The following is a 24,084-nucleotide window of genomic DNA, read 5'->3' as shown; positions in this document are numbered from 1 at the left end:
AGTCCTTAGCCCTGGAACAGCGACCAGAGAGGCTGTGGAGCTTCCTCACAGGATATTCCAGTCTGGACACAATCCTGTGCCCTAGGATCACCCTGCTTGAGCAGGGAGGTGGGAGCAGCTGACCCACTGGTCCCTTTCAGCCTGACCCATCCTGGGATTCTTTACTGAAACCTCTCAGCGGTGATATAAACTTAGGATTGAAAAGAATTTCTTGTTCTTCTGTACTGCTCTTCTTTCTACATCCTGTCTTTCCATATTCAAGATCCACACAGCACTGGGCACTCCTGTTAACACCCTGCTTCCCACTTGGCTTCCTACTCCAGCTCCACTGCTGCAGTTCACTGGGAGCAAATATTACAGGCTGGACTGATTCCCATGTGTTAATTCCATCTAAGTAATACATGATCTTACTGCTCACTCTGACTCTTTTTTGCTCAAGCTGGATTCTTATACATCGTACCTCTCTTAAATTTAACCCCCCCCTCTAATGCAAACATCACAATTTAGGGGCTTTATCATCCGCATTGTTATACTAATCTGTTCAGAGGCCAACGTGATAAGAGTTTGTGAATCTTGAAATTATCAAGAAAAATTCATTCATGGTTGCATTTCTGCCTCCTGGGGAAAAAGTTAAAGATATCACATAAAGAAATAAGGCTAGAGAGCACTGGAAGTTTTGTGCAAGGGAGTGCTCTTTGTTCTTCATTCCTGCCATTGGGTATTAATTCCAATAACTTCTGGAAGAATTGAAAGCTGTGTGTGCTTACAAGCACCATTTGTCCAATCAATCTACAGAATTTATAGATTGTCCTGCTTTTACAACAGCTTTGTTTCCAATTTCACAAGCAGACAGACATTTTACCTCAAAGCACCTCTTTTGACATGAAATAAACACATTAATGGCTAAGAGATTTCTAACTCTACATGGGTATGTATTTCCAGAAAGAGCTCTGGGATACATGCAAGGAAGGGAACTGATGAATCTGGATCCAGGTTTTACAATTTTTGAAGCAACAACTCACAAATGCATGAGGTATCAGCAATCAGCCTGGCCTGCTGCCATGGCTAACCCCATCAGCAGCTCAGCCCCACGAAAAAACTGTATTCCTCTCACATTGGGGATGGGGAGGAGAAGAGTAAAAGTGAGAAAGCTTTTGGGCTGAGATAACACTCTAATAGATAAAGCAAAAGTTGCACACACTTCAGGAAAAAAACAAAAGAAGGATTTAACTCACAGCTTTCCATGGGCAGCAGGTGCTCAGCCATCTCTAGGAGAGCAGGGCTCCATCACACATAACTGTAACTTGGGAAACACCAGCACTCAAAACATCCCCCCTGTCCGTCTTCCCCCAGCTTTAAATACTGACCATGATGCCATGTGGGAAATCCCTTTGGTCAATTGGGGTCAGCTGTCCCAGCTGTGTCCCCTCCCAGCTCCTGTGCAGCCTCCTGGCTGCTGGGGTGGAGTGAGAAGCAGAAAAGATGCTGTGTAATCAGTGCTCAGCAATAGCTAAAACACCCCTGAGTTACTGAAAGCTCTTCCCCATACTGCTCCTAGCACAAATCCATGGTGGCTCCTGTGAATGAAATGAGCTTTCTCCCAGCCCAAACCAGCACACCTTCAGAAAAAGGTGTTGTGCTGAGGGACAGAAGTGCTCAACAGCCTTCTAGCCCCTGCCCCTGGCCTGCTGATGGGCTCCTTCTAAATCAAATCCTTCTATTTTTGCTCTTCCAACTGCAGCCTGGAATTGATGCCCTTCTTTGCTAAGTGCTCTCAAACCCACAGGTGAAGTGATACCCAAACCCAGACTTTTTCAGCCATGAGGGCAAGAGACAGGAGCTCTACTAGACCTGAAGCAAGGCAAGCCATGTCTGTATGGCAGAATAGAGCAAGCAGGGAAGGACTAACAAAATGGATCAATAAATTTCAGCCTGTGAGTTTAAAAGTTTAAATGAGGTCTTTTTTCCTGGTGCAGTGTGGAATAACCATGCACAGACATTCCTTTATGGTAATAGGTGTCTTTGTTTCAGCCCTGGCTCTGATCATGCCTTCTGGGTGCTGCTTTTGCACCCAGAATCATACAAACAGGCTCTGCTGTGACACAGCAGAGGCTTAGAATTGAAACCTAAACTGGACATTTACCCATGGGACTCCCTCAGTTTAGCCCGGAAGCCTCTGTGTTGCAGCCCAGCCTTTGGGAACTGCATTTTATTATCAGACCAGCAGTTCAAATTCTTTCAAATGTGCATTATGAGGCAGCTGGAGTCCTGGGCTGAGCTGCCTGTTCTGTGGCAGGAGGGGCTGAATTCTGCTTTGCTGGATTCTGCTTTGCAGCCCACGTTGCTGTTTTCAGTCTGCCTTTGCCTCCACACCCAGTGAAGGTGATGCTGTCACACCCACAAGAAGAGGTGGCATCTGCAGTTGTCACCACATTTGTTCTGTGCATAGCTGGAGCTGGTAACTATGCTGCTACCAGAACATCACTCAGTGACATCACTCAGGCTTGGCAGCTGCGAAGGGGGAGTCTGTGTGCACCCAGGAGCATGTCAGGATGGGGAATGACATGAGCTCACATCCCTTTGCTACCCCCACAGATCCCCTGAAGCTCCAGGCTGTCAAGCTCTACATGATGTGCCAGAAATCCTACACAAAAATCCCACCATCTTTCCTTGCAGGTGCTGCAAGAGAGTCTGGACCCTCAGATATCTCCATGTTCTGCCAAAAAGTCTGAAAATTCAAGGCTAAAACACCACTCCCCCCTCCCCAGACATATGGATGTTTGATACACAGCCCCTGGTATTTTAAAGGCCTCACAGGGCTCTGTAAGGTCTGCATATTAATCCAGATTCATTTCCTGGGAGGAAAGAGGAGGCTGAGGCAAGGCTCTGCCTGGAGAACCCAAAAGACACAAGGTGAAGGTGGATCATACAATAAATTAAACTCAACCCAGATTACAGTTTGTGAAGAGGCAGCTGAGGGAGCTGGGGGAGCTCAGCCTGGAGGAAAAGAGGCTCAGGAAGGACCTTCTGGCTCTGCACAGGTCCCTGACAGGAGGGAGCAGCCAGGGGATGTCAGGCTCTGCTCCCAGGGAACAAGGGACAGGATGAGAGGGAACGGCCTCAAGACTGAACATGGTTACCTCTGGATGGTTGTGACTGGTTTAGGAGGAAATAATGTGAGAAAAGACTGCTGAAGTGTGTGTGCAGTGATGGAAAAGAGACTGAGAATTCAAACAACCCACCTTCTGACTCTCCTTTATGGACTAAAGTTTCAGAAAAACCCCCAAATAAGGAAATTTGGTTTGGTTCAAGTTGGGTTTTCGTTATCTTTTTTTTTTCCATTTCAGAGCCTAACTATCCTGCTGTAAAGAATGCTGAGAAGTTCAGGGGAAAACTGATTCAGAGGACAAAGTTGTATTTCATGTGAGGCCTGGTGGTATGGCTGCTATGTAGGTGTCTGTGAAACAAACCTTATCAGGCTGCAGCTTATTGTTTTATCGTTTATTATCAGATAATAAACTCATCATGATTTAGATACATTGCTTATAATATGCTTTGGATACATTGCTGCTCAGGCAGCACTTCTGACTAATCTGTTCCATGACTATCAAAGGTTCTTCTTTCCCCCCCCCACCCCCAACACCTTTTTGTTTGTGCACTTAACACCATTACCATCGTTTAACATCGTAAGGGGAAAATCAGTAATAGAAGCTTACAGCCCCAAACTTTGGTTTTTTTTCAGGTCCCTTTGAATGTAACAAACCCCTGCAAACAGCCTGTACAAACATTATTTTCAACAGACCCATGTAGGTTTGCAGACCTTTTCTGTGTTGAACTTGGAGGGAATTTTCTAAGTGGGAATAAGGTACAAAACCAAGAGCAGGAAATGTCATGCACAGGACTCCATGTCTGATGTATTTTTAGGTTTTAGAAGGTGTTCATGTTTCAATTAAAATCTGTGAGGCTTCCCCCTGAGCTGAAATAGAGGACAAAAACAGTCATCAAAATATCCTGCAGCAAACACGTGGGTAATGAAAAAGGAGTTTAAGGTAATAAAGACAACTCAGGTTTTCCATCTGTGGAGTTGCTGGCTTAAGCAGGAAATAGTTCGAGCAATGTAGGAACAGCAGCTCCTCGTAACTACTGGTACAGTAAAGTATGGAAACATTCTTGTAAAAAGCATTGATCATGTTTTTTTAAATTTTATTTTGAGTTCATGTTAATACATCATCAATATCACTTAAATTCAGCTGTTAAACCACTGAAGGACTTTGTGGGTGGAGCAAGTTAGAATTTGAGTTACATTTTTGAACCTGTGTGGTTGCAGTACATTAACCCCAAGATATCTTATGCTGTTACATATACTTCTTGTTTATCTTTCTTTCAGGTGGATAGGCTGTGTAAAATCATGCACAGGAGCACAAAACAGCCACAGCACAAAAATGGTACTCTCTAGTCTCCTGAGAACCAGCAAACTTTTCATACCTGTGTAAGTCGATTTCTGGGCATTCCTTAGAGAATTCCCTCTGCTTTGACCAACAAGATTTTTTTCTCATATATTAGTGAAAATTATGGGTTTTAATCTTCATCTGCTCCTGTATTCTGAAGGGCAAGAAGAGACAGAATGGTGGCTGAAAACAGGCTTTGAAGCTGCACTGAAAGAAATAACTCAGTGACTTCCTTTTTTTTTGTTTTTGTCAGCCTTCCTCAGAGCCATAGCACAGCATGTGCGTGTTTTGGAGGCAGGCAAACTTGAGATAGGATGCAAATGACTGAGTTAAAGCTGCTCTTTCCATAGCTCCGAGGGACAGGCTCACGGATGGCAGGGGATGTCACCTACGCGGCCGTGGCAATGCTGCCAAGGGAAAGGCCACACACTCCTTCAGGGACATCAAACCCAGGTAAAACCTCTTGGGCACACACTTTCTGCTGTCTTGAGCTCTTCTCTCTTTCTCTCTCACATTTTAAATTGTGTAAATCTAGAAGAATGCCATAAGATGCTGCATGGGAAGGGCAAGAAGTTGGAATAGTGGATGAGATCCTCACAGTACAAATCAGCCAAGCTGCTCCCAAAGCAGAACCACCAAGGAGCAGCAGCTCAGGTCTGGTCCCAGGCTTTAAGCAACAGAATAGGAAAGAAAAATTGTTCATTGGTTGAGTAATGAGCATAATATTTCTTTTTAAATGAGTAACATGATCAAGACAATGCTCCACTGAATTACTACCTAGCCCACAAAGCTGATCAATGTTTATGTTCATGGAAAAGGAGGAGTAAATTAATCAGTAAACCAAGAAAGTAGTAGTAGCAGTCTAAAGTGCAGCCACTGTCACTGAAGGAAGTGCTGAATGTCCCCTAAAAACTTCCTGCTCTTTCTCTTTAATTTTCCTGTGGTGATTTTCCAGAACCAAATTATCCATCTGTGATCACTTCATATTTTTGTAAAAAAACCCCAAAGGATTAAGCCAGTATTCAGGGTAAGGAGGTGATTTGAACTAAATTTTCTGAAGAAGTGACATTTCTACTACTTGGGAAAAAAACCGTAATTCATTCATGAAAGCCTTTGGACAAAATTCTGGATGACATCTAACATGAATGACAGCTTATTATGAGCAAATAGGAAATGCTTGTGGCATCAGACTAAGGATATTTTCATGCTTTCATTAGTAATTATTGTATTTAATCCTTTAAGGAAACAACATTGTGTAATGAGCATTTTTAGATGTTCTACTTACAATGGAGATTAATAGTGATGATGGTGCTCTGAATACATGCACTTAAATTACAGAAAAGAATACCTTTTATATATCTTTCCAAGACTGGTATCCAAAAGATAAAAATTAGTTCACTTTATTATATACATGGCATGAAATACTACCTTAGACTCTGTGTTCATGCACCTATGGATGTTGTTTGCACTGCTGTAACCTGTGCAACACAAAGAAGGCTTGCCTGGAATTTTACCCAGTATCCAATGTGATAAAACTTACTTGTGAAGGGAGACAGAGATCAAATCTTGATTAGAAGGCATCCAAAACTATTCCTTGATCATGCTACCTAAAGGAAAAGCTCAGCTTTGGACAGGCCAGTTCCAATGAAACAGATCATTAACATGTGGATGGCTCTTAGTAAACTTTTGTTGAACTGATTTTAACTCTTGGTATTTTCTCAAATGAAGTTACTGGCCATGGTAATTAAGAGATTTCTCAATGTCTTTTTCCCTTTAAACATTTAACTTCCCAAAAATGCTAATAATTTTTGTGAATGTTCTGTTCATATTCCAGTGCCTCCATCTCCTTTAAAAAACAGGCATCAGAGATCCACCCAGTGTTTCTACAAGTCTTAGTTATTCTATCTCAAATATACAGAGACAAAATCTCTTAACTAATCTTTTCTTCACTGTTTATAGCTCCCAGTCTCACCTTCCCCACTCTTATGTCTGATTATACTCAAATACATTTGGTTTGATTGGGCTTGGACTTACAGCTGGACTTCAGCTGCCATTCAGGTGCTCTGGATAACGAGGAGAAATTGGGGACTCTTGGATGCTCTGCCAGAGTGTGCTGAGGAGGATTTAGCAATGGCACTATCTGTGCACAGGCTTTGCTAGGTGCTGTTACTGTGCACGTGCTTCAAACCATGTGTTCAAAAGTAGAAAAGTGTTCCCAAATCCCAGCGAGGATAAATACACCTGGAATCCATTTTCCAGCAAAATACTCCAACAGGTTTTGTGTCCCGGTTCCCTCAGGGATAATTTGAGAGTTGCCTGATTATGAATCCTGAGTGGCTACACAGAACTTTCCTTGGGAGAAGAACAAACCAAGGAGAGTTCAAGTCTATCACCAAGCTAACCCACAAGCAGTTGCAGCCTGCTATTGGTTGTGCCCTTAACTTCTTGTTCCCCTCCTTAACCTCCTGGGCTGCTCTGGATGTTGATCAGGTCCACCTGGAGCCTCTGGAGCCCCCCCCAGACCCCTGGATGTGCTGGCCCACATCTGGATACAACATTCCCTAATGGACCTCCCCAGGAGCACTCCCTGTCTGCACATTCACCGAGCAGAAGCTTCCAATATTTTTCTGCACCTGACAACAGGCACAGGGAAGTGAATTTTCAGTTTTAGTGGCAGACAGAGATCTCCACCTTGTTGTTGAATTAGGTGAGGGTGTGGAAGCATCTGGCAGAATTAAAGTTATGTGGTGCTTTAAAACCCCCTGCTGACTTCTGAGGACTTTGCATTCAAATAATCAAGCCAGCCCGTACACGCTGTACGCTGAAGGAATGATTTTTGTTAAATATTCAGCTTGCCTGGATGAGTGTTTTTCTTACAGACTTAGAGATATCCTTTGAAGGAATAAATATGCATTTGAGAGACAAATTATTTACTAATAGTAACAGAATGTCTAAAATACTTATTTTAGAAGTACCTCAATTTACAGGGCTAGTGCATTTAAAAGTCCTGAGTGTTTTTGGAAAATTATTTACATTCTAAGAAGAAAAACTTTTAGGGTATTTGATTTGAGAACAATTACATTTAATTTACAAATTTTCTGTAGTTCATTGAACTAATAAATTGAAAGCAAGCAAACAACCAAGGTCAGAATTAGGTCAGATTCTCTAAAGCACAGACTGTCTCCCCTGTATGAATAACCCTTATTTGCTAATTAGGTTCTCAGTGTTTTGGTTTTTTTTTGTTTTTTTTTTTTTTTTTTTTTACTGTAAAACCTCTCCACACTTCAGCAATTCTCATATGAAATGCTGGCTCATTTTAACCTAATGAGACTCTCTTCTTCTGCCAAGTTTTTGACTGATCAGTGAAATTTAATACAACACTTCTTTCTAAAAGCCCCAGTGATCACAAACTAGGGTGGTAGCACAGAAGCTTATTCTTGACACAGATGGATAAAAATCTCTCCATTTATGGAGCCAAAAGCAGTGTCCCAAAGGTCCAAATACTTTCCATAACACTAACCAGTAGCTCTGCAAAATACCCATGTAAATGATATTGAAAACATCTTCAGAAAGAATCCATGTGCCTTGAACCCACACCATGAGATTTTAATGCCATTTTTAGTTTTGTTTTGGCAACGTGCTTTTGGAAAAGGATCTCTTCAACCATAAGATCCATTCCTCTGTTGCTACAGGCAGCACCTGAAATATCCTGGGAGAAACACTCACAAGTCAGGAATGCCTTCAGGAATTACCTTGCTGCAGCAGCATTTCTCTGAGTGCTGGTTTTCATTTGGCACCTCTCTGCACCACAAGCAGTCGTGGGTCTGGTGCCCCTCCAGCCCCTGGGGTACCTTCTGAGATGGCTTAGCAACAGCTGGGATGCTTGCCATGGATAGGATCCAGGTCCTTCCCATCCTTCAGCCTGTTTGTCTGGATCCTGCTCCAGCCACACAGCACGCAACAGTTCAAAGCTTATGAAAGAGGTGGTAAATCATCATCTTCTCTGGCTCCTGACAGCAGGAGGAAGTGGTAAATCATCATCTTGCCTGCCGTTGCCCAGGAGAAGGAAAATGCTGAACAAGCAGCCCTGCAAACACACCCCCCTTCTCACAGAGACTCCGCCTTTATTGTTCCTGCACTTGGTGACTGGCAAAGCCACAAATGTCAGCGTTGCCCTCTGCTTACAGGAAACACGATCACATATGCTGAGCTGCATGTGAAGCCCCAGCCCCAAGGGAACAGCAGAGCAGAGACTTCCGCTCCTGGTACTGTGCAATTTTGCTTGGTTACTAATTATAGATGTAGTTTTTCCTATTGCCCACCAGTGAAAGCTGTTATCAAGAGCCTTTATGTACACTCTCTCAATGAAGGGCTGATCTGTCATTTCCTCTGCTGCTTTTTTTCCTGTCTTCTCAGATTTTGCACTTTCCTTTCAAAAATAATACTGAGAGATGTTTTTAAAATAATTTCTAAAAATGTCTTTGTGCCCTACATGGGAAATGTAGTAAAGCAAAGTAAAATTCCATGGGTTTTTTAGAACCCTCATGGAGGAAGAGTCCCAGGGATGCATTTGGCTTGGGAAGCAGGGTAATGCCCAGCTCTCCATGTGCCATTAGTGCCGTCACCCTCCCTGTACTGAAGGAGCTGCCTGCCAGGCAAAGGGAACATCATACCAGACAGACCAGGCAGCCAAAGGATGGAGCAGTTGCTCATTTCACGGAGGCAAGGTCAGGGAAACAGAGGTTATGACAGTGCAAATCTGTGCCTCGTGGAACTGGCACCTTAATCCCAAATTTCCTCGGGTTCTGCAGCTTCCTGGGTGTTTCCCTCTGACACAGGACAAATGCCAAACAGCTGGAGAGATGCTTGGTTTGATGCACTTCCCTGTGCTGTGCCAGGGGCTGTTAGTATGGGGCTTTTTTTCCTGTGCCTTTAGGGAAGTTATCTTTGTGCTGCAGGACAGGAACATTAACGCTTGGGAGCAGAGAGGAGGAACACCCCACAGCCCATCCCTGACACCTCAGCCCATCCCTTACACGTCAGCCCATCCCTGACAGACACCACAGTCATCCCTGACACCACAGCCCATCCTTGATACTTTCCCTGAATTGCTCTGCAAGGTCCTGCAGGGTGTGTGTGGGTAGGTGAGAGGAGGCAATGCTTGAGAAAAATAAGTCAACAGAGAAAAGGCAAATTCTTAATGGTTGACAAATCACTTGCTCTATGTGACCAAACATTTTGATTCCATTTCCATGTATGCAAAATGGATGCAAATTTTTAATAAGTAAAATGCCACTGCATCCTCTTGAGAGCAGACTGATTTTAGGCAGATGATTTCTCTGTTGTTTCCCCAGTGTTAAGTTTAAGAGTGCCAGCACCTTAAGCTGCTCTTCCTTCTGCTTCCCTGCAGGCTGCCAGCACAGGTGCTCAGCCTGGTTCTACGTGGCGCTGGTCCTGGCAATCCTCGTGCTCATCCTCCTGGCAGTCGTGGCCATACAAGCCAAGCAGTGTGAGTAGATCCCACCTCCTGCTTCACCCCTTCACTGCAGACATGGTTAAACCTCTGAAAGAGCTGAGAGAAAAATTCCCTTAGTGTCACACTGAAAGGTGTCAACTTGTACACAAATACAGGAAATGAAAGGCTATTTACAGAGGCCTGGAGTGACAGGACAAGGGGGAATGGCTTCACTGACAGAGAGGAGGTTTAGATGGGATATTAGGAAGAAATTCTTCCCTGTGAGGGTGGTGAGGCCCTGGCACAGGATCCTCAGAGAAGCTGTGGCAACCCCATCCCTGGAAGTGTCCAAGGCCAGGCTGGATGGGGCTCTGAGCAACCTGGGATAGTGGAAGGTGTCCCTGCCCATGGCAGGAGGGTTTTGGAATGAAATAATCTTTAAAGTCTTTCCAAGCCAGGCTATTCCATGAACATCTTCTCAGGAGGGTTTTCCTCACTGAGCTTTACTCACTGAGTTTGCTCATAACTGTGTCTCTACCAGGCAATGTACACAGAAACATCCTCACATTCAACAAAGACTGCATTTCCTCATCCTTGTTGTTAACCATGACCTCTTTCTCGTTTCTTTTTTTTTTTTTTTAAACTTTGGACTGTTCAAGTTTTGAAAGGCAGAGCAGGAAAATCAGCAAGCTCACCCCAGTACGGTCTGAACAGCACCAGCAGTGACATTCCTTCAGAGAGAACTGTCTCAGCAGCATTCCTGAAACAGCTCATGGAGGAGCTGTGTGAAGATGGACAGGGTGAGGCACCTTAGTCCTTTCCAGCATAGAGGATGCGTGGTGTGCACTGTTCTGTTGTCTCTGTTCCCATTTCTCTGATGCCCTGCAGCTTATGGGAATTCAGGAAGCATGGTGCTCCTGCAGAGCAGTGATAACAAAATCTAAACTACCATTTTAATCGCCATAGTCTTGCTCCTCTGTTGATATAAAGTTTCCAGTATTTTCATTACATTTCTATCTGCCAGGACCTGCTGTCAGAAATGCCATATATCTTCCTCTTGTCCTGGAGATCTCTTTCCAGACAATGGCTCATAAACAGGGGGAGGAATTCCATCCATTGCAAGAGCTAAGTGTTCCCCCTGTCTACCCACAGGCACAACATGTGAGCTGTGTCCCCCGGGGTGGCAGCTGCACAGGGGCAGATGTTACTTCTTCTCTGAGGAGGCCAGGAGCTGGGAGGACAGCCAGAAAAACTGCCTGGCCAGGAAATCCCAGCTGCTTGTCATTGAGGATGAAATTGAGATGGTGAGTCTTGCAGCAGCCCTAAAAGCAGGTGACAGGCCTCAGCCAAACATTTTTCCAAGAGAAAATAGCCTGGATGTCAAGATTACACATAGACAAGCAAGAGCCCCATCAGGGAAAGGATCTGAGTCTCCCTGCACAGAAGCTGGGTTTGGGAATGTCAGCAGAGCAGAGCTGAAGAGAAGCTCAAGAAGTGCCAAGTGTGGAAGCCAGAGTAGTTTTGACTGGGAAGAGGAAATGCTGGGGTCTTTCCACTGCTTGGCTCTGGGAAGAGAGGAGGCTGGTCATGTGTGTGGGCTGATGTAAGGGACTGCTCTGCCATGGCTGCATCCCTGCCCTTCCTCCTCAAGAGGAAATAAAAGCTGTGCATGAGACAGGAGCATGACCTGGGCACAGCAGGAAAGCTCTTCTGTCAGGTAACATCCTTCTAATCATTCCACAGGAATTTATAGACAACAAAGACAAAGATACCAAATATATCTGGATTGGCTCAGACACCAAAGACATGGAGAAAACACGGAGTTCAGTGGAAGATCAGAGAGTAAAAGAAAAGAGGTGATGATTTTTTGGGGAAGGATATCTTTGGGAAGAGCAAAGTGTGGTATCCCTGCTTGGAAATACAGCTCTGAATCTGAGCTAATTACCCAAAACACAGATCTAAGCCTGCAGCCTCAGGTATGTATTCAGAGTCTATTTCATGGCCAGTTCCAGGCCAACAGGTTCCTGCTGGGCACTTTTGGAAACTGATTTCTGCTTCCAGGACTAACCACAGCCACAGCTCATATATTTATTAATGCAGAGATATTATTACACACTTCTGCTGAAATCCCTGCCAGGAAACTCTCACTTTGCAGACCATGTGCTGCCTCCCTCTGTTGAAGGTGATACCTGTCACCACATAGCATTGGCTGGGATCTGTGCAACTTCCTTCAGCATTGTGGCTGCATGGGGAGGATCCTTATCCTGGTAACACTAAGAATGCCAAGCATCCATCCCTCAGAAACCAGCAGTCCCTGCTGGGGGTGCCCAACCCACCTGTGCACAGCTGCTTCAAGGGGGTGGTCAAGTGGGCATCATCCACCCCCCTCACTCAAAGCACCACCAGGATTTTTAAGCAGTGCTGAGTTTAAACCCAGCACTCCATTGCATTCCTTTTGGTCTCTCAGCAGGACAGCTCTAAAAAGCATGGAGGCTGACAAGAACTGTGCTGTTTACAGAAGGAAAAATGTGATCCAGGTGGATAACTGCCAGACCTTAAAGGAGTGGATCTGTAAGAAGAATGCAACTTTGCTGGTGCTCTGAGCCACATTTCCAGACAACAGGCACAGCTTCTCCTCAGAAGACCCATTTTATGGACAAATCAACTTGTGATGTAAATAATTTTCATCAGACTTGCAGGGAAATTTGCACTTTGCTGTGCTGTGCTCCCTAAGAAGTCAGAAGACAGATCCTGCAACAGGCCTGCAAGCTGGCATACGAGGATTTTGGGGTGCTTAACCTTCACACAAACAGATTTTGGCAGCAGCTGCCTCAGAAAAGGTCAGAGGAGAAGAGATACTCATGAGGAGGAGCACTATGCACATAAACAGTGTGATGTAGAGGAATTATGGCCCCTGTGAGTGATGAAGGGTGTGCTGGCACCTCTGCTGTCACCCCTGCCCACAGGCAGCTGCTGAGCTGAGGACTTCTTATTTGGGTTTCAGAATTTTAGTGTTTGCTGAAGTTTGTGAGCTTGGGGTTTTGTGTTTTTTTTTTCCTTGGGGTCTAATGGCGACTCACAGAAGTCACTTGAGGCCTGGAAAAAATGCATTTATTGGACTTCTTCAAAGCTGCTGCACAGCTACTGGGTGTAGACAGCAGACCAGGCATGGAGTGACTTTGTAACACTTGTGGTTAATGTGCTCATTGCTCCCATCCTCTTCTGGTGCTGAGCTTTGGAACCTGAAGGGATTAACTAGGGAAGGGGCTTGAGCTGTAAGACAACATTGCAGTGCAAGAAAATAAAGTTAATAAGCTTCCTCTCCACCTATATTTTGTCCCTTTACATTGTAAATTCCAACCACAGTTATGGTATGATGATGTACCAAAGCCAAAGACGGGTGAAATTAATGCCTGGGAGTGCACTCAGTGAATGCATTACTTAGGCATTGAAGTGTCTGAATAAATGCTATTTCTGGGTCTAGAACACAAAACTGCTAAGAGCAGTCTGACCTAGTGCCTTTATTAGATTCACATATTTGACAAAAATGAAATGTCATGAACTGAATGTGCTGCTCTAACAAAAAAAATGGCACCAACTGGAATTTAAGTCCTTATGGCAATGAGAAAGAGAAACAAGTCTAATATGGCTTCTGAGATGGTGAGCCTTTATCTCATCTTTGCTGTGATGCACACAAATAAAGGCACCTGCAGTTTCACAGAGATGTTTCTTCACACCTGCACATGCCTGGGGAGGGTTAATATGCAGCACTTTAGGGCTGCAGATTAAAAAGTGAACTGTACCCTCAGGAACTTCCCTTCAAACAACAAGAACAAAAAAATCCCAGCACAGATTTGCCACGCAGAATGCAGTATCAGCAGCTGAAGGCCCATGAGAAACTTCTGTTATGTAAGAGGAAACAACAAAAATCCCCCAAACTCAGCACAGCACGTGAGGGGAAGAGGATTGGTTTGCTTATTCTAGACAGAGAAGCAAAGAAAAGGAAAGAGTCTGAAATTAGTAAGATAATCATCTATACCCATATAATACATGCTTTATAGAGAGAGAATTTCTGACTGCTGAGAAATTTTCACTTCAGGGTACTCACAGCACACCCTTTTCCATGCAGTTGACAGTTGGTGGTTTTCTGGCAGATCCTTCTTGATTCATGCTGAATTTAACAAGAAAAACAAACTCCTGCATGCTGGCTTCTCTCAAATTAGTTGTGGTGTTACGGTTTTAACAGTATTCATGAAACATCTATGATTTGGGCCTTCTTGCTATTATTCATGTAATTAAACAAGTTTTTGCAGGGCCTTACTGAAGTTCTTACCTACAATTTAAGCAGTCACTTATTTAAAAGAAAAAAGAAATGACCATTGAAGTACTTCATCAAACTCCACTCTGAGTAAAGCAAATTGGCAGAGTTTGCAGCTTGACCCTTCTTTTCTGAACATTACCAAAGAAATTCATTGCATCCCTGAGGAGTCAGATTCCAGAAGAGCTTTCACTTTTTAACCTTTTGTTAAAAGTCTGACTCATTATGAGGTATTAAAAAACATTCATTTTTGGATCAAATATTCTGTTTCATGTCAACCCCAACATTATGATTAAAGACTTTTTCATGTTCAAAACCTAAATATTTTACTTCGCTTCAGATTTTTTTTTTCACCAAAATGGTGTCTGAGATGAAAAATACTTTTAATATCCCAATACTAAGATACAAACCACTGTAATTCAGGGGCTCTGTAAAGTATCTTTTCAGGACTATTGCACATACCATATCCTTCAGAATCAGGTTAATTTAAAAACACTGCAGAATAACACCTTCCCCCCAACATATAAATTAATAGATAGTTAGGTTTTTCATACTGCAGAGTCCTGTTACTGTGTTTATAAAGAATACAAGCAATTAAGAAAAGTGTGATCCAGCAAAATTAATTATTATATTTAAGTAAACATCTGAAAGGCACAAGTTGCTGACAGTATCCATCTGTATGATCCTGCTACAGTCAAGTCCTTCTGTCACAGAAAATAATGAAGGTGAACTTCCCATTCTTCCTTCTCTAGAAACTTGATAGTTATATTCCTTCCAGGCAAATTTGCTTCCTCTGGGTCAAATGACACTTTTAATCTTTGGACAACCTGCTAGACATGTGTGGGACTCAGACAATCAGAGGGACTGTGCCCTAATTCTGTTCAGGATCCCAGCAATCCAAGAGCACTAGAGGCTGCTGCTGAAAGTGTCACCTACACAAGGAAACACTGACTGTCCATCTGGAAATGTCCCCTTGCTCAGAAGCCTCACACCATGACAGGCACAGGGCATGGGGAAAACACAGAGAAATATCCCTTGCTGTTAATTCTCTCATTCCCTTCTCCTGATTTTGCCTCCTTGCACTGAGGACTATTTCTACATTTACACATTAATGCCTGTAGCTTCACTATCACTCTTCCAGTTCCAACTCTTCTCCCTCCCATCAGTGCAGATGCTCAGGTAAATAAATATTCTTATCTATTGTCTTTTTTTGGCTAAAGAAAGTGTTTTGAGGATAACTTCAGGTGCAGTGCAGCTACATAAATCAGCTTGACAGCGTTATCACCGGGATTTAACAAAATTAATGTAACATAACATTAACAAAACATGGAATACAATGCAAGGTACATCCCATCAAATGGAAAGAGAGGAATTTGCTGTGATCCTGTCTAAAACAACAGTGTTCACTTCTGCATTGCCCTGTATCCATGACGCACTGGCAGCCCTCCAGACAGACCACACTTCAACACCCATGCACACAGAGCCTGGCAAAAGGAAAAGCAGAACAAAAACTTCCAACTGCACACCCAAAAGGGAAAGAAAGAGCAGCTGCTCCTTCAAGAGAAGACTAAATGGAGGAAATACTGATGGCACAGCAAAAGAAACTACAGCTGGGCAGTAGCTGGAAAAATGGGGCAAGGAAATTACTTATCAAGATGCTGAAGCGAGCCTTTTAAATGGTATCTTTAAAGCCTTCCTCCATGGTGGAGAATTCTGGCTACCATAAAAGTCATTCACCTCTAGGGAGGAGCTGGGACACATTCCCAGGTCCCAAAGTGTAGACAAAGCCTGTGTAGGCATCATATCAGAGCTCTATAAGGGTGGTGGCTTTGTCCACCTTTATTGTGCTGAGTTGATATCCAAGCTACAGACCCATTTCCTGGTTAAATAACATCCTGAGGCTGAGACTCCTTTGGACTCCAGATAGGCACAGCTGCCAGAGCCTTTTACTTCAAACCTGTCAGGGAGAAGGGAAGACAGGATTACTAGGACACCCACAATCAAATATTGCAATAGAGCAAAGGCAGCTATGGGCATCTCAGGTTCTCTTTGAATAAAGCTTGATTTATCTCAGGCAAGGCACCACAGGAGGATGATGTTTTGTGCCTTGAAGAGAACACCATGGAGATTGTATTTTCTTAATGGTATCTTGTGCCCAGAATAAAAAATCCAGGACTTGTAGTACCCCTGCATCTTGTTTAGTGATCACTTAATGTGAAGTACACCCTTAGAACAGAGACTGAAACTCAGGTTTGCCTTTCTCAGGGATGCTGTGCCATCAAAATGGGCACCACCACCTTGCACTACCCCATCCTCCTAACCAGAGAAAAGGTTCCAGCAGAAGCTGTGAAGGAAATGCATCTCTAATTTCTCCCTTCCTCAGAACCCAACAGGCACCATAGTTAAGGGGGTGGGGGGAAACAAGAAGCAAACCTCAGTTTCCTCAGCGTAGGTGTCCCTGCATAAGAGATAAGGGACTCCTTCAGCAACTCTGTTTTCAAACAAAGTGCTATAAAGTTCTGTGGATAGGCCAAGCACACTGGAATGGTCTCTGGAAAAGCCAAGGGACCAATCACCACCAGTGTAGTAACACCTGAGCTTACATACCAAGGTGTTTGCCCTCCCCTTCAGGAGGGGCAGTTTGAGGCAAGTGGTGAGGCAGAAGTCTAAGAATGGGAAGAACCTCACTGAAAATGAAAGCAACAGTAGATGTTTGTCCTTTGTCAGATGAAACATTCAGGGCTTGGGGATGAGGTGAATATAGTCACACACCACAGTAATGTCACAGACTTAAATGTATTTAAATTTTCCACTTTTTAAGGTAATTTCAGACTTATGAAATCTCACTGCTTATGCCTATCAGTGGTAATTCTGCCAACTCCTGCCAGCAGCTGCTCCAGGATGAGCTGCAGCAGCCTCTGAGAACAGCTGCCAGGGAGAGGAACAAAGCGCCCCACACCTGGCACTGGTGGCACAGAACACAGAGCCCTGGTCACAGAGCAGCTCATGCAACATAAATTCACATATTCCTTTCCCTCCTCTTTCTGAGGAACATTCTAAAAAAATGAAAACATGTCTTAGTCTCCCAAATCTCTTTGCTATAAACCTCACACGGCTTATGTGCAGGTTTGTATTATTGCAAAATATATTCTATAATGAGGAAATATATTCTATAATGAGGAATTCATGTTACTGTAACCTTCCCTTCCTCCCCCCATTCCCTTCTGCCCATGGCTTTTGTGTCTCTTGTTTTCACTTTCTCTGGTGTCTATTACCATGAGCCTGCCTCGTGCTGCTTCTCAACATTACAAACTTATCCTCTAACTTTCATCTGCTGCAGTTTTAACAATGCCATGTGAAATCTTCATTGCATTCCATACCCTCTCCATAATCATCCCTTCAACATAGTAACAGAGATTTCCTGCAAGTCACTATTTCTGTATTATTTTTCTTACTCCCCTATAATCAAATATCACCAGCAAAACCCCTCCACATCAACTTACAGTTCATTGTTTAATGCTTTTCCATTTACCCAAAAGAACCCTTCATTTCTTTTATAGAGTCCAATCCATGGGTCTTGCTTTGTTATCTTCATCATAAAGCTCTGTAGAATAAACCCACAGGAGAAAAGAAGTTCTGCATGTTCAGTCCAGCTATCAAAATACAAAGTCTTTAATCCAGGGCAAAAGCAAAACAACAATCTAGCCTTTCCTGCAGAAGAAACAATATTAAAACTAAATATACAGAGACTGGTGACTGGGATAGGGTTGACTTACCTAGAGAGAGGCTATTCTAAAATATTAAGGTCTGCTATCAAGGTCTGGAACAGATTCAGAAGAATATATTCTCCTAGGCCTTTGTGCAGGGTGGAATCTGTCCTAATAGTGTGGTATAATACAGAAGAAAATGCTCCAAGCTGCACTTTGGGTAACTATCTCCTAACTCCAAAGGTCACAATTAATGTATTTACCAACTTCTGTGTCATTAACCTATCTCAATATGAGAAACCAGTTGTTTAATTAAAGATAAATGAGATGCAACAGTGTTTACCCTGATAAATGCCTTCAATATGACTATTTATAGCTGTGAGCAGCACCAAATTTAATTCAGACATTCTCTAAACCATCAACTGTGTAAACTGATGTTTCCTGTTTTCAGGGAAAAGAGCCACAAAGTCTTCTGCAGGCTGTGACTCATTGTGGTCTTACATTAGCTTCCTAACTGTTCAGCTGAGGAGGCTGGAGAAGCAGTTCCCTGGAAGTGAACTGGGGGGGAAAACAGGATCCCCCTTTGGTTCCCTTACCAGCTCCTGATGATTTTCAATGACCAGCAGGGAAGCGTTGTGGGAAGAGCAGCTGCTCTGGCTGGAGTTCCAGGCAGCTTCATTCTCGGAGAGGTAGTAACACTTCCTCTGGAAGTACAGCCAGCCTGGTGGACACAGGTCCAGGGAAGGACACACAGGAAACTCTTTGGCCAGAGAAGGCTTTACTGGGAAAAGACAAAAAACAATCTACCCATTTCTTCCACCTGGGAAAGGATTTGCTTTCTGGCTGCATCATCTAAAATAATCCCAATCTAGCCACATCATTGTTACTTCTGCCCAGGTAAAATAATTATTGTAAACTAATGATATATTCTGGATCCTGCACCCTTCTGCTTCTTGACATATCCTTAAAAGGATGGTCAGGGACACGTTGGTAGAAGTAGCTGAGAAGGTGATCATAAAGTATCACCCAAGGACTCTTCTACAGCTTAAAAATTCCAACAACTCAAATTTTTGCATGTGTTAATTCCTCACAGTTGAATCAATAACTTTGTTTATCATAGTGTCATTTTTGAAGGATTGAAGATTGATAGGACAATCTTCCTGTTGTTATTTATTTTCTTGAACTTGGATTTAGACCAACAGTGATCTGACAAACTTGATACCAAAAGTAAACTAAGACTAAACTGAGCCCTCCCTAACCCCACTGAAGCATGTGGAGTCCTTCCTGCACTGACCCACAATTTCAAACAGAAATCACAGATTCACACAGAATCACAGAGTGGCTTGGGTTGAGAGTGACTTCAAAGATCATTTTGTTCCACCCCCTGCCATGGGCAGGGACAGATTCCACCAGACCTGGTTGTTCCAAGCCCCATCCAACCTGGCCTTGGACACTTCAGGGATGGGGCAGCCACAGCTTCTCTGGGCAGCCTGTGCCAGGGCCTCACCACCCTCCAAGTATAGAACCGCAAACTCTGGTAATTTCTTATTGCTAATTATATTTTCTTTTAAAATTCCTTACTTACCAAAATGAATACATGAAATCAAAATGACAGCAGCAGTAAGGACTCCAGCGACAGCTCGCCACAGCCAGATGTTTGAGAACAGACCTGAAAAAAAAAAGTAAGGAATTAAAAAACAAAACAAAACAAACCCAAAATAACAAATAAGAACCAGCTGACAGGGGAGTAGAGCCCAGGACACACAGCTGTTAAAAAAAAAAAAAGAGCAGCTCTCTGGAGAGCAGGCTGGGAGCAGAAACATTTAGCTTATCTTCACAAGGCTTATCAGCTAACAAGAACTCTCAGTTACTGAAATTTCAGTTACATCATCCAGAACTTAAAGCGATCCAAAGAGAAAGAAACGAGCATGGGAAAAATGAGGGTGGACACTAAGAGCCTAAACATGGCATGGCTAAGTGAAATAAGAAAAGCCATCGGTTCTGGAGCCCAAAACTCCTGAGAAATATCCAGCCTCATCCCACAGCCACAGCTCCTTAGTCTCCTTTTGTTCGCCTGTCCCCTCCAGGACTCTGGAAGCACACACCTCCCTGCCGCTGCCCTGTACCCGGCTGTTCGGGCAGTGGCGGGGACGAGGTGTCCCCAGGGGCTCTCCAAAGGAGGCTCTCCTCTCCTGGCAGTCGTTCCGCCGCCAGCACGGAGCGTTCCCAGCGGTGCGGCGGCTCCCGGGCGGCATCCCCGGCTCCCTATGCCCGGGGATGCGCTCCCGCCGCTCGGCCCCGCGCTCCGGAGGGATGTCCCGGATCCCCCCGCATCCCAGCGCGGCCCCTCGGTGTCCCCCGCCCGTCACCTTTGGTGCCGCGCCCCGCGGAGCCGCCGCGCTCCCCCATGGGCGCGAGGCTCACGGGCCCGGAGCCGCCCGGCCGCGCTGCGGCCGCCACACCGAGCGCGGCCGCTTCCCTCGCCGCCGGCCCCGGGATGCGCCGGCCCCCAGGGGCATGGCCACGGAGCGCGGACTCGGTGCCGAGTGGGGCTCCGGGCCGGGAGCAGTCACTCCGCGACTCCGGAGAAATAGGAAATGGGGACGCTTTCAAGAAGTCGGCTCCTACAAAATCTCACTGGGATCCTGTAACATCAGCAAATTCCAGGAACTAACACCAAGAGAGAAGGCTTTGGTTTGGTTTGGTTTGGTTTGGTTTGGTTTTGTCTGATGGGGAATTTTTTTTTTGGTTTGGTTTTTTTTGGTTTGGTTTTTTCGGGTGTTTTGGGTTTTTTATTGTTTGGGGGCTTTTTTTCAATTTTATTTATTTAATATTTATTTATTTTCTTCTTTTGTATGGAGGAGGGAGTAAAATCAAGTATGTAAATGCTGATTACTTAAACCTCTTTGGAAAACTTGGCCAGTGATTTGCTTTACCTAGAAGAACATAAAGCCTATTGATGCTGGCTTGCTTGTGGGGTGAAGGTGCAATTGAAATTTCAGCATTGCTTGGAGGACAGGGCCACACATAGCATCCATTTAATCTGTTGGTTTTGCACAATAACTGCTGTACTTACAACAGATCCGGGCTGTGCTGTGTGCTCAAACAGCCTGAGTCATCATGTGGGCTCTCTGTGAGACTGGTGAGGAATTTAGCAGTGGTTTATACAAAATAAACATCCTTCTGTACCTGGGCAGGAAACGTCAAACAGAAAACTATGGGAATGGGGGATTCACTGCAGTCTCCAATTACTTTCATTGTCAAGGATTCTGAGCAGTGGTGAGTTGCTGAAAATCATCACCAGGTGTTTATGTTGACAGCTTATAAAGAACCATATAAACGTTATACTTCCATAAGTATAATTTGAATTGTAGTTGATTTTAGCTTTTACCTGCAGCAGGAGTTCATTTAAGCACTAAACTGGGAGAGCTGGACTGGTCAAAATTCCCAGGAAGACACTGAGGAAGAAAAGGAAAGATAAAAGGATCTAGAAGAATCCAAAAGATATGTGTGACAAGGCTTAAGGTGTGGTGGCTTCAGGGAGGCTAGGGAACTGAGGATCCCCAGGAGAGAGAAGTAGGGATGGTTCCAGAGAGCACAAGCTGTAGACTTTTCCAGAGGTTTTGCAAGACATGAATCCAGAGGGGCAGAGGATGAGAGGGGGATGTGAAATTAGGGCAGCAGGGAGGTTCAGTACATGCTTGATGTAGAGCACGTTTTACATACAAGGAGACAGTGGAATATTGGTGTGTGCACAGCAGGCATTCTAAGAACAGCTTATTCAACATTTATTCGCTCTGAAGGAGTGGCTTGGGCTCCTGCCATTCAGTCCTGCCTGTCACTGACGTCAAAAAATAGCATTGTGGCTTTTAACCACAGAGCATTCAGAGGTGAATGCTCTCTTCATGCTCACCCACGAGTACAGAAGGTAATTCTTACAGCTGCAGGAGATTCTCCAGGCTGGCAAAAAAAAAACCTGAGAAATGCTGCCAACATAGCTGTGAATCATCTGTACCTCCAAAACTACTGTTATTAACCCCAGATGCTTGTAACTGAGACATTCACCTTCACCTTCACTTTCCCTCATCAGTTTGGCTATGAAGCCTCCAGACAATTCCTAAAATAAAAGTTGATGAACAAGACAGGGATTTCTTGAAGGCTAAAGGCAGAAATACCCTCCATACTGGAAAAATTACTTCAAAATACTGGAAAATTACTTTAAAATATTGCCATGATATAGGGAGAAAAATGCAAACATTCTAATGAAAAAGCATGGCATTTTACAAGAGGGCTCTCATGGGACTCACTTGAAAAGTCAGAGTTGGATCCTGTGGTGCTGCCTCCTGCCTGCTGCTACTGCAAATAATCTTTGATTACCTTTTGTTACTCACTGATCATAGAATCATGGAATGGTTTGGATTGGAATAGACTTTATCTAATTCCAACTCCTCAGCCACTGGCAGGTGAGACAGAGTAAAAATTTAACAAAGTAAAAATCTATTTAGATTTAAGTGAAATGTGCCGCTTTGAGCTTGCTAACATAAGTAAAATATGCTGTTTAGTCTGGTAACTGCAGCACTAGCAAAACTGCCCCAACTAAGGAGAAAGAATGCAAATTTCCAAGCTAAAAAGATAAGAGATAAGAAAGACTCTTCAGACCTTGAAACAGACAGGGCAGAGTGACCCAAGAGTTCTCTCTGTACTTTCTGACAAAAAACTGAGTACAAGTGTAACTAGCTGTAAGTGTAACGCAAAATCAGAAGAATGAATATGCATGAACCTATTGTGAAATTCTATGAATATGTAAATTAGCTAGAGTAATAAAAAAGGATCAAGAATTTAAGAATTTTCAGGGACACGCATGTCCTTTGAAAGAGAAAAAAATCCCTTACATGCGTCCAGCGCTGAAATAAACATACCGTCCCTACAAATCTTTATTAAAATTGTAGAGTCTTAATTTTTCACCACAATTCACAGGGACACCTTCCACTATCCCAGGTTGCTCAAAGCCCCATCCAGCCTGGCCTTGGACACTGCCAGGGATGGGGCAGCCACAGCTTCTCTGGGCAACCTGTGCCAGGGCCTCACCACCCCCTGAGTATAGAACTGTTTCCTAATATCTGCTCTAAATCTTTTCTCCTTTAGCTCAAAACTGTTCACTCTTGTCCTGTCACTATCTGTTCATGTAAAAAGTCATTCCCCTCTTTTTTTACAAGCTCCCTTCAGGCACTGGAAGGCCACAGTGAGGTCACCCCAAAGCCTTCTCTTCTCCAGACTGAACAATTCCAATTCCCTCAGCCTTTCCTCCCAGCAGAGCTGCTCCATCCCTCTGATCCTCTTGGTGTCCCTGCTCTGGCCTGGCTTCCGCAGCTCCCTGTCCTTCCTGTGCTGGGCCCAGGGCTGGATGCAGCCCTGCAGGGGGGTCTCAGCAGAGCGGGGCAGAGGGGCAGAATCCCCCCTGCCCTGCTGCTCTGGGTTGGGGCAGGGCCAGCTCTCACCCACAGCACCCCCAAGTCCTTCTGGCAGGGCTGCTCCCTCTGCTCATCCCCAGCCTGGATTGATTCCAGGGGCTGTTCTGACCCAGGTGCAGCACCAACAAATGAGATTCCCATGGACCACTTCCCAAGAAAGAATAAAATTTCTTTATAGATGATTTGTGACTCACCACAGAGCAAACATCACACTCAGCACCTTGAGAAGTCACTCACCATTTGAAGCCTTTGCAGCCACAAACCCAAAATGGTTCCAGAAATTCCAGTGTGTGCTATAAAAGGATACCAAGCTACCTGTGATTGCTGCAAGCTCTCTAACACTGTCAGTGCTACCTTTAAGGTCTTTGTGTCTCCTGAACCCTGCTTGCTGTTCTGACAGCAAATCTGCATTGGCAGGGCATCCTCCCTGAACTGCCCATTTGGCAGTGAGATCCATTTCTTGCATTGGTACATTTGTCATTTAGAAGCAGATAAAATTTGCAGTTTGCATGTGCAATACTGCATGAACTTCTTTTGTTTACATAAATTATCACTCATCTCCGAAATGGCTGCTCATGTTTGTCTCTGCTTAGTTACTTCTATGCAACAGCTTCTGGGCTTTTTAATGGTTTGGAGTGTTTTCTTATAAGAACCTTGCCTTCATTCACTGTTTTCTCCTACAATA

At 44.1% G+C, this 24,084-nt stretch overlaps 2 protein-coding genes across 9 annotated transcripts; one reads left to right on the top strand and one right to left on the bottom strand.

The window, feature by feature from the left end:
• The first annotated feature begins 4,467 nt into the window (after window positions 1–4,467).
• LOC128788545 (killer cell lectin-like receptor subfamily F member 1) lies at window positions 4,468–12,506 on the top strand. Its single transcript, XM_053943642.1, has 7 exons — window positions 4,468–4,901; window positions 8,636–8,713; window positions 9,859–9,957; window positions 10,563–10,703; window positions 11,056–11,207; window positions 11,647–11,759; window positions 12,371–12,506. The coding sequence occupies exons 1-7, from the start codon at window positions 4,820–4,822 to the stop codon at window positions 12,504–12,506; spliced, it is 801 nt and encodes a 266-aa protein (XP_053799617.1). The 5' UTR covers window positions 4,468–4,819.
• LOC128788544 (C-type lectin domain family 2 member L-like) lies at window positions 9,638–20,401 on the bottom strand. Of its 8 annotated transcripts, none has more exons than XM_053943634.1 (7): window positions 20,298–20,401; window positions 19,514–19,597; window positions 18,525–18,709; window positions 17,725–17,825; window positions 16,094–16,178; window positions 14,012–14,074; window positions 9,638–10,020 (listed from the first exon to the last, which is right to left on the bottom strand). In XM_053943634.1, the coding sequence occupies exons 1-7, from the start codon at window positions 20,335–20,337 to the stop codon at window positions 9,919–9,921; spliced, it is 660 nt and encodes a 219-aa protein (XP_053799609.1). In that variant the 5' UTR covers window positions 20,338–20,401; the 3' UTR covers window positions 9,638–9,918. The 8 variants fall into 8 exon arrangements, with proteins under 8 accessions (XP_053799609.1, XP_053799612.1, XP_053799608.1 ...); XM_053943633.1 differs by lacking the exon at window positions 9,638–10,020 and adding an exon at window positions 13,035–13,158; XM_053943639.1 differs by lacking the exon at window positions 9,638–10,020 and adding an exon at window positions 13,070–13,176.
• Window positions 20,402–24,084: the final 3,683 nt, after the last annotated feature.

Source organism: Vidua chalybeata, chromosome 5 (assembly GCF_026979565.1).
Source record: "Vidua chalybeata isolate OUT-0048 chromosome 5, bVidCha1 merged haplotype, whole genome shotgun sequence".
In the NCBI taxonomy this organism is placed as follows: Eukaryota; Metazoa; Chordata; class Aves; order Passeriformes; family Viduidae; genus Vidua; species Vidua chalybeata.
This window is presented reverse-complemented; position numbering and strand designations above follow the sequence as displayed.

Excerpts from the sequence above, each read along its gene's own strand:
- LOC128788545 (XM_053943642.1), top strand. The coding sequence starts at position 4,820 with ATGGCAGGGGATGTCACCTACGCGGCCGTGGCAATGCTGCCAAGGGAA. Across the intron at positions 9,958-10,562 it reads GGCCATACAAGCCAAGCAGT|TTTTGAAAGGCAGAGCAGGA; the intron begins GTGAGTAGATCC and ends GGACTGTTCAAG. Across the intron at positions 10,704-11,055 it reads GCTGTGTGAAGATGGACAGG|GCACAACATGTGAGCTGTGT; the intron begins GTGAGGCACCTT and ends GTCTACCCACAG.
- LOC128788544 (XM_053943633.1), bottom strand. The coding sequence starts at position 20,337 with ATGGGGGAGCGCGGCGGCTCCGCGGGGCGCGGCACCAAAG. Across the intron at positions 16,179-17,724 it reads AAAGCATTAAACAATGAACT|GTTTGAAGTAAAAGGCTCTG; the intron begins GTAAGTTGATGT and ends TCTCCCTGACAG. Across the intron at positions 14,075-16,093 it reads GTTATTTAACCAGGAAATGG|CATGAATCAAGAAGGATCTG; the intron begins GTCTGTAGCTTG and ends TGTTAAATTCAG.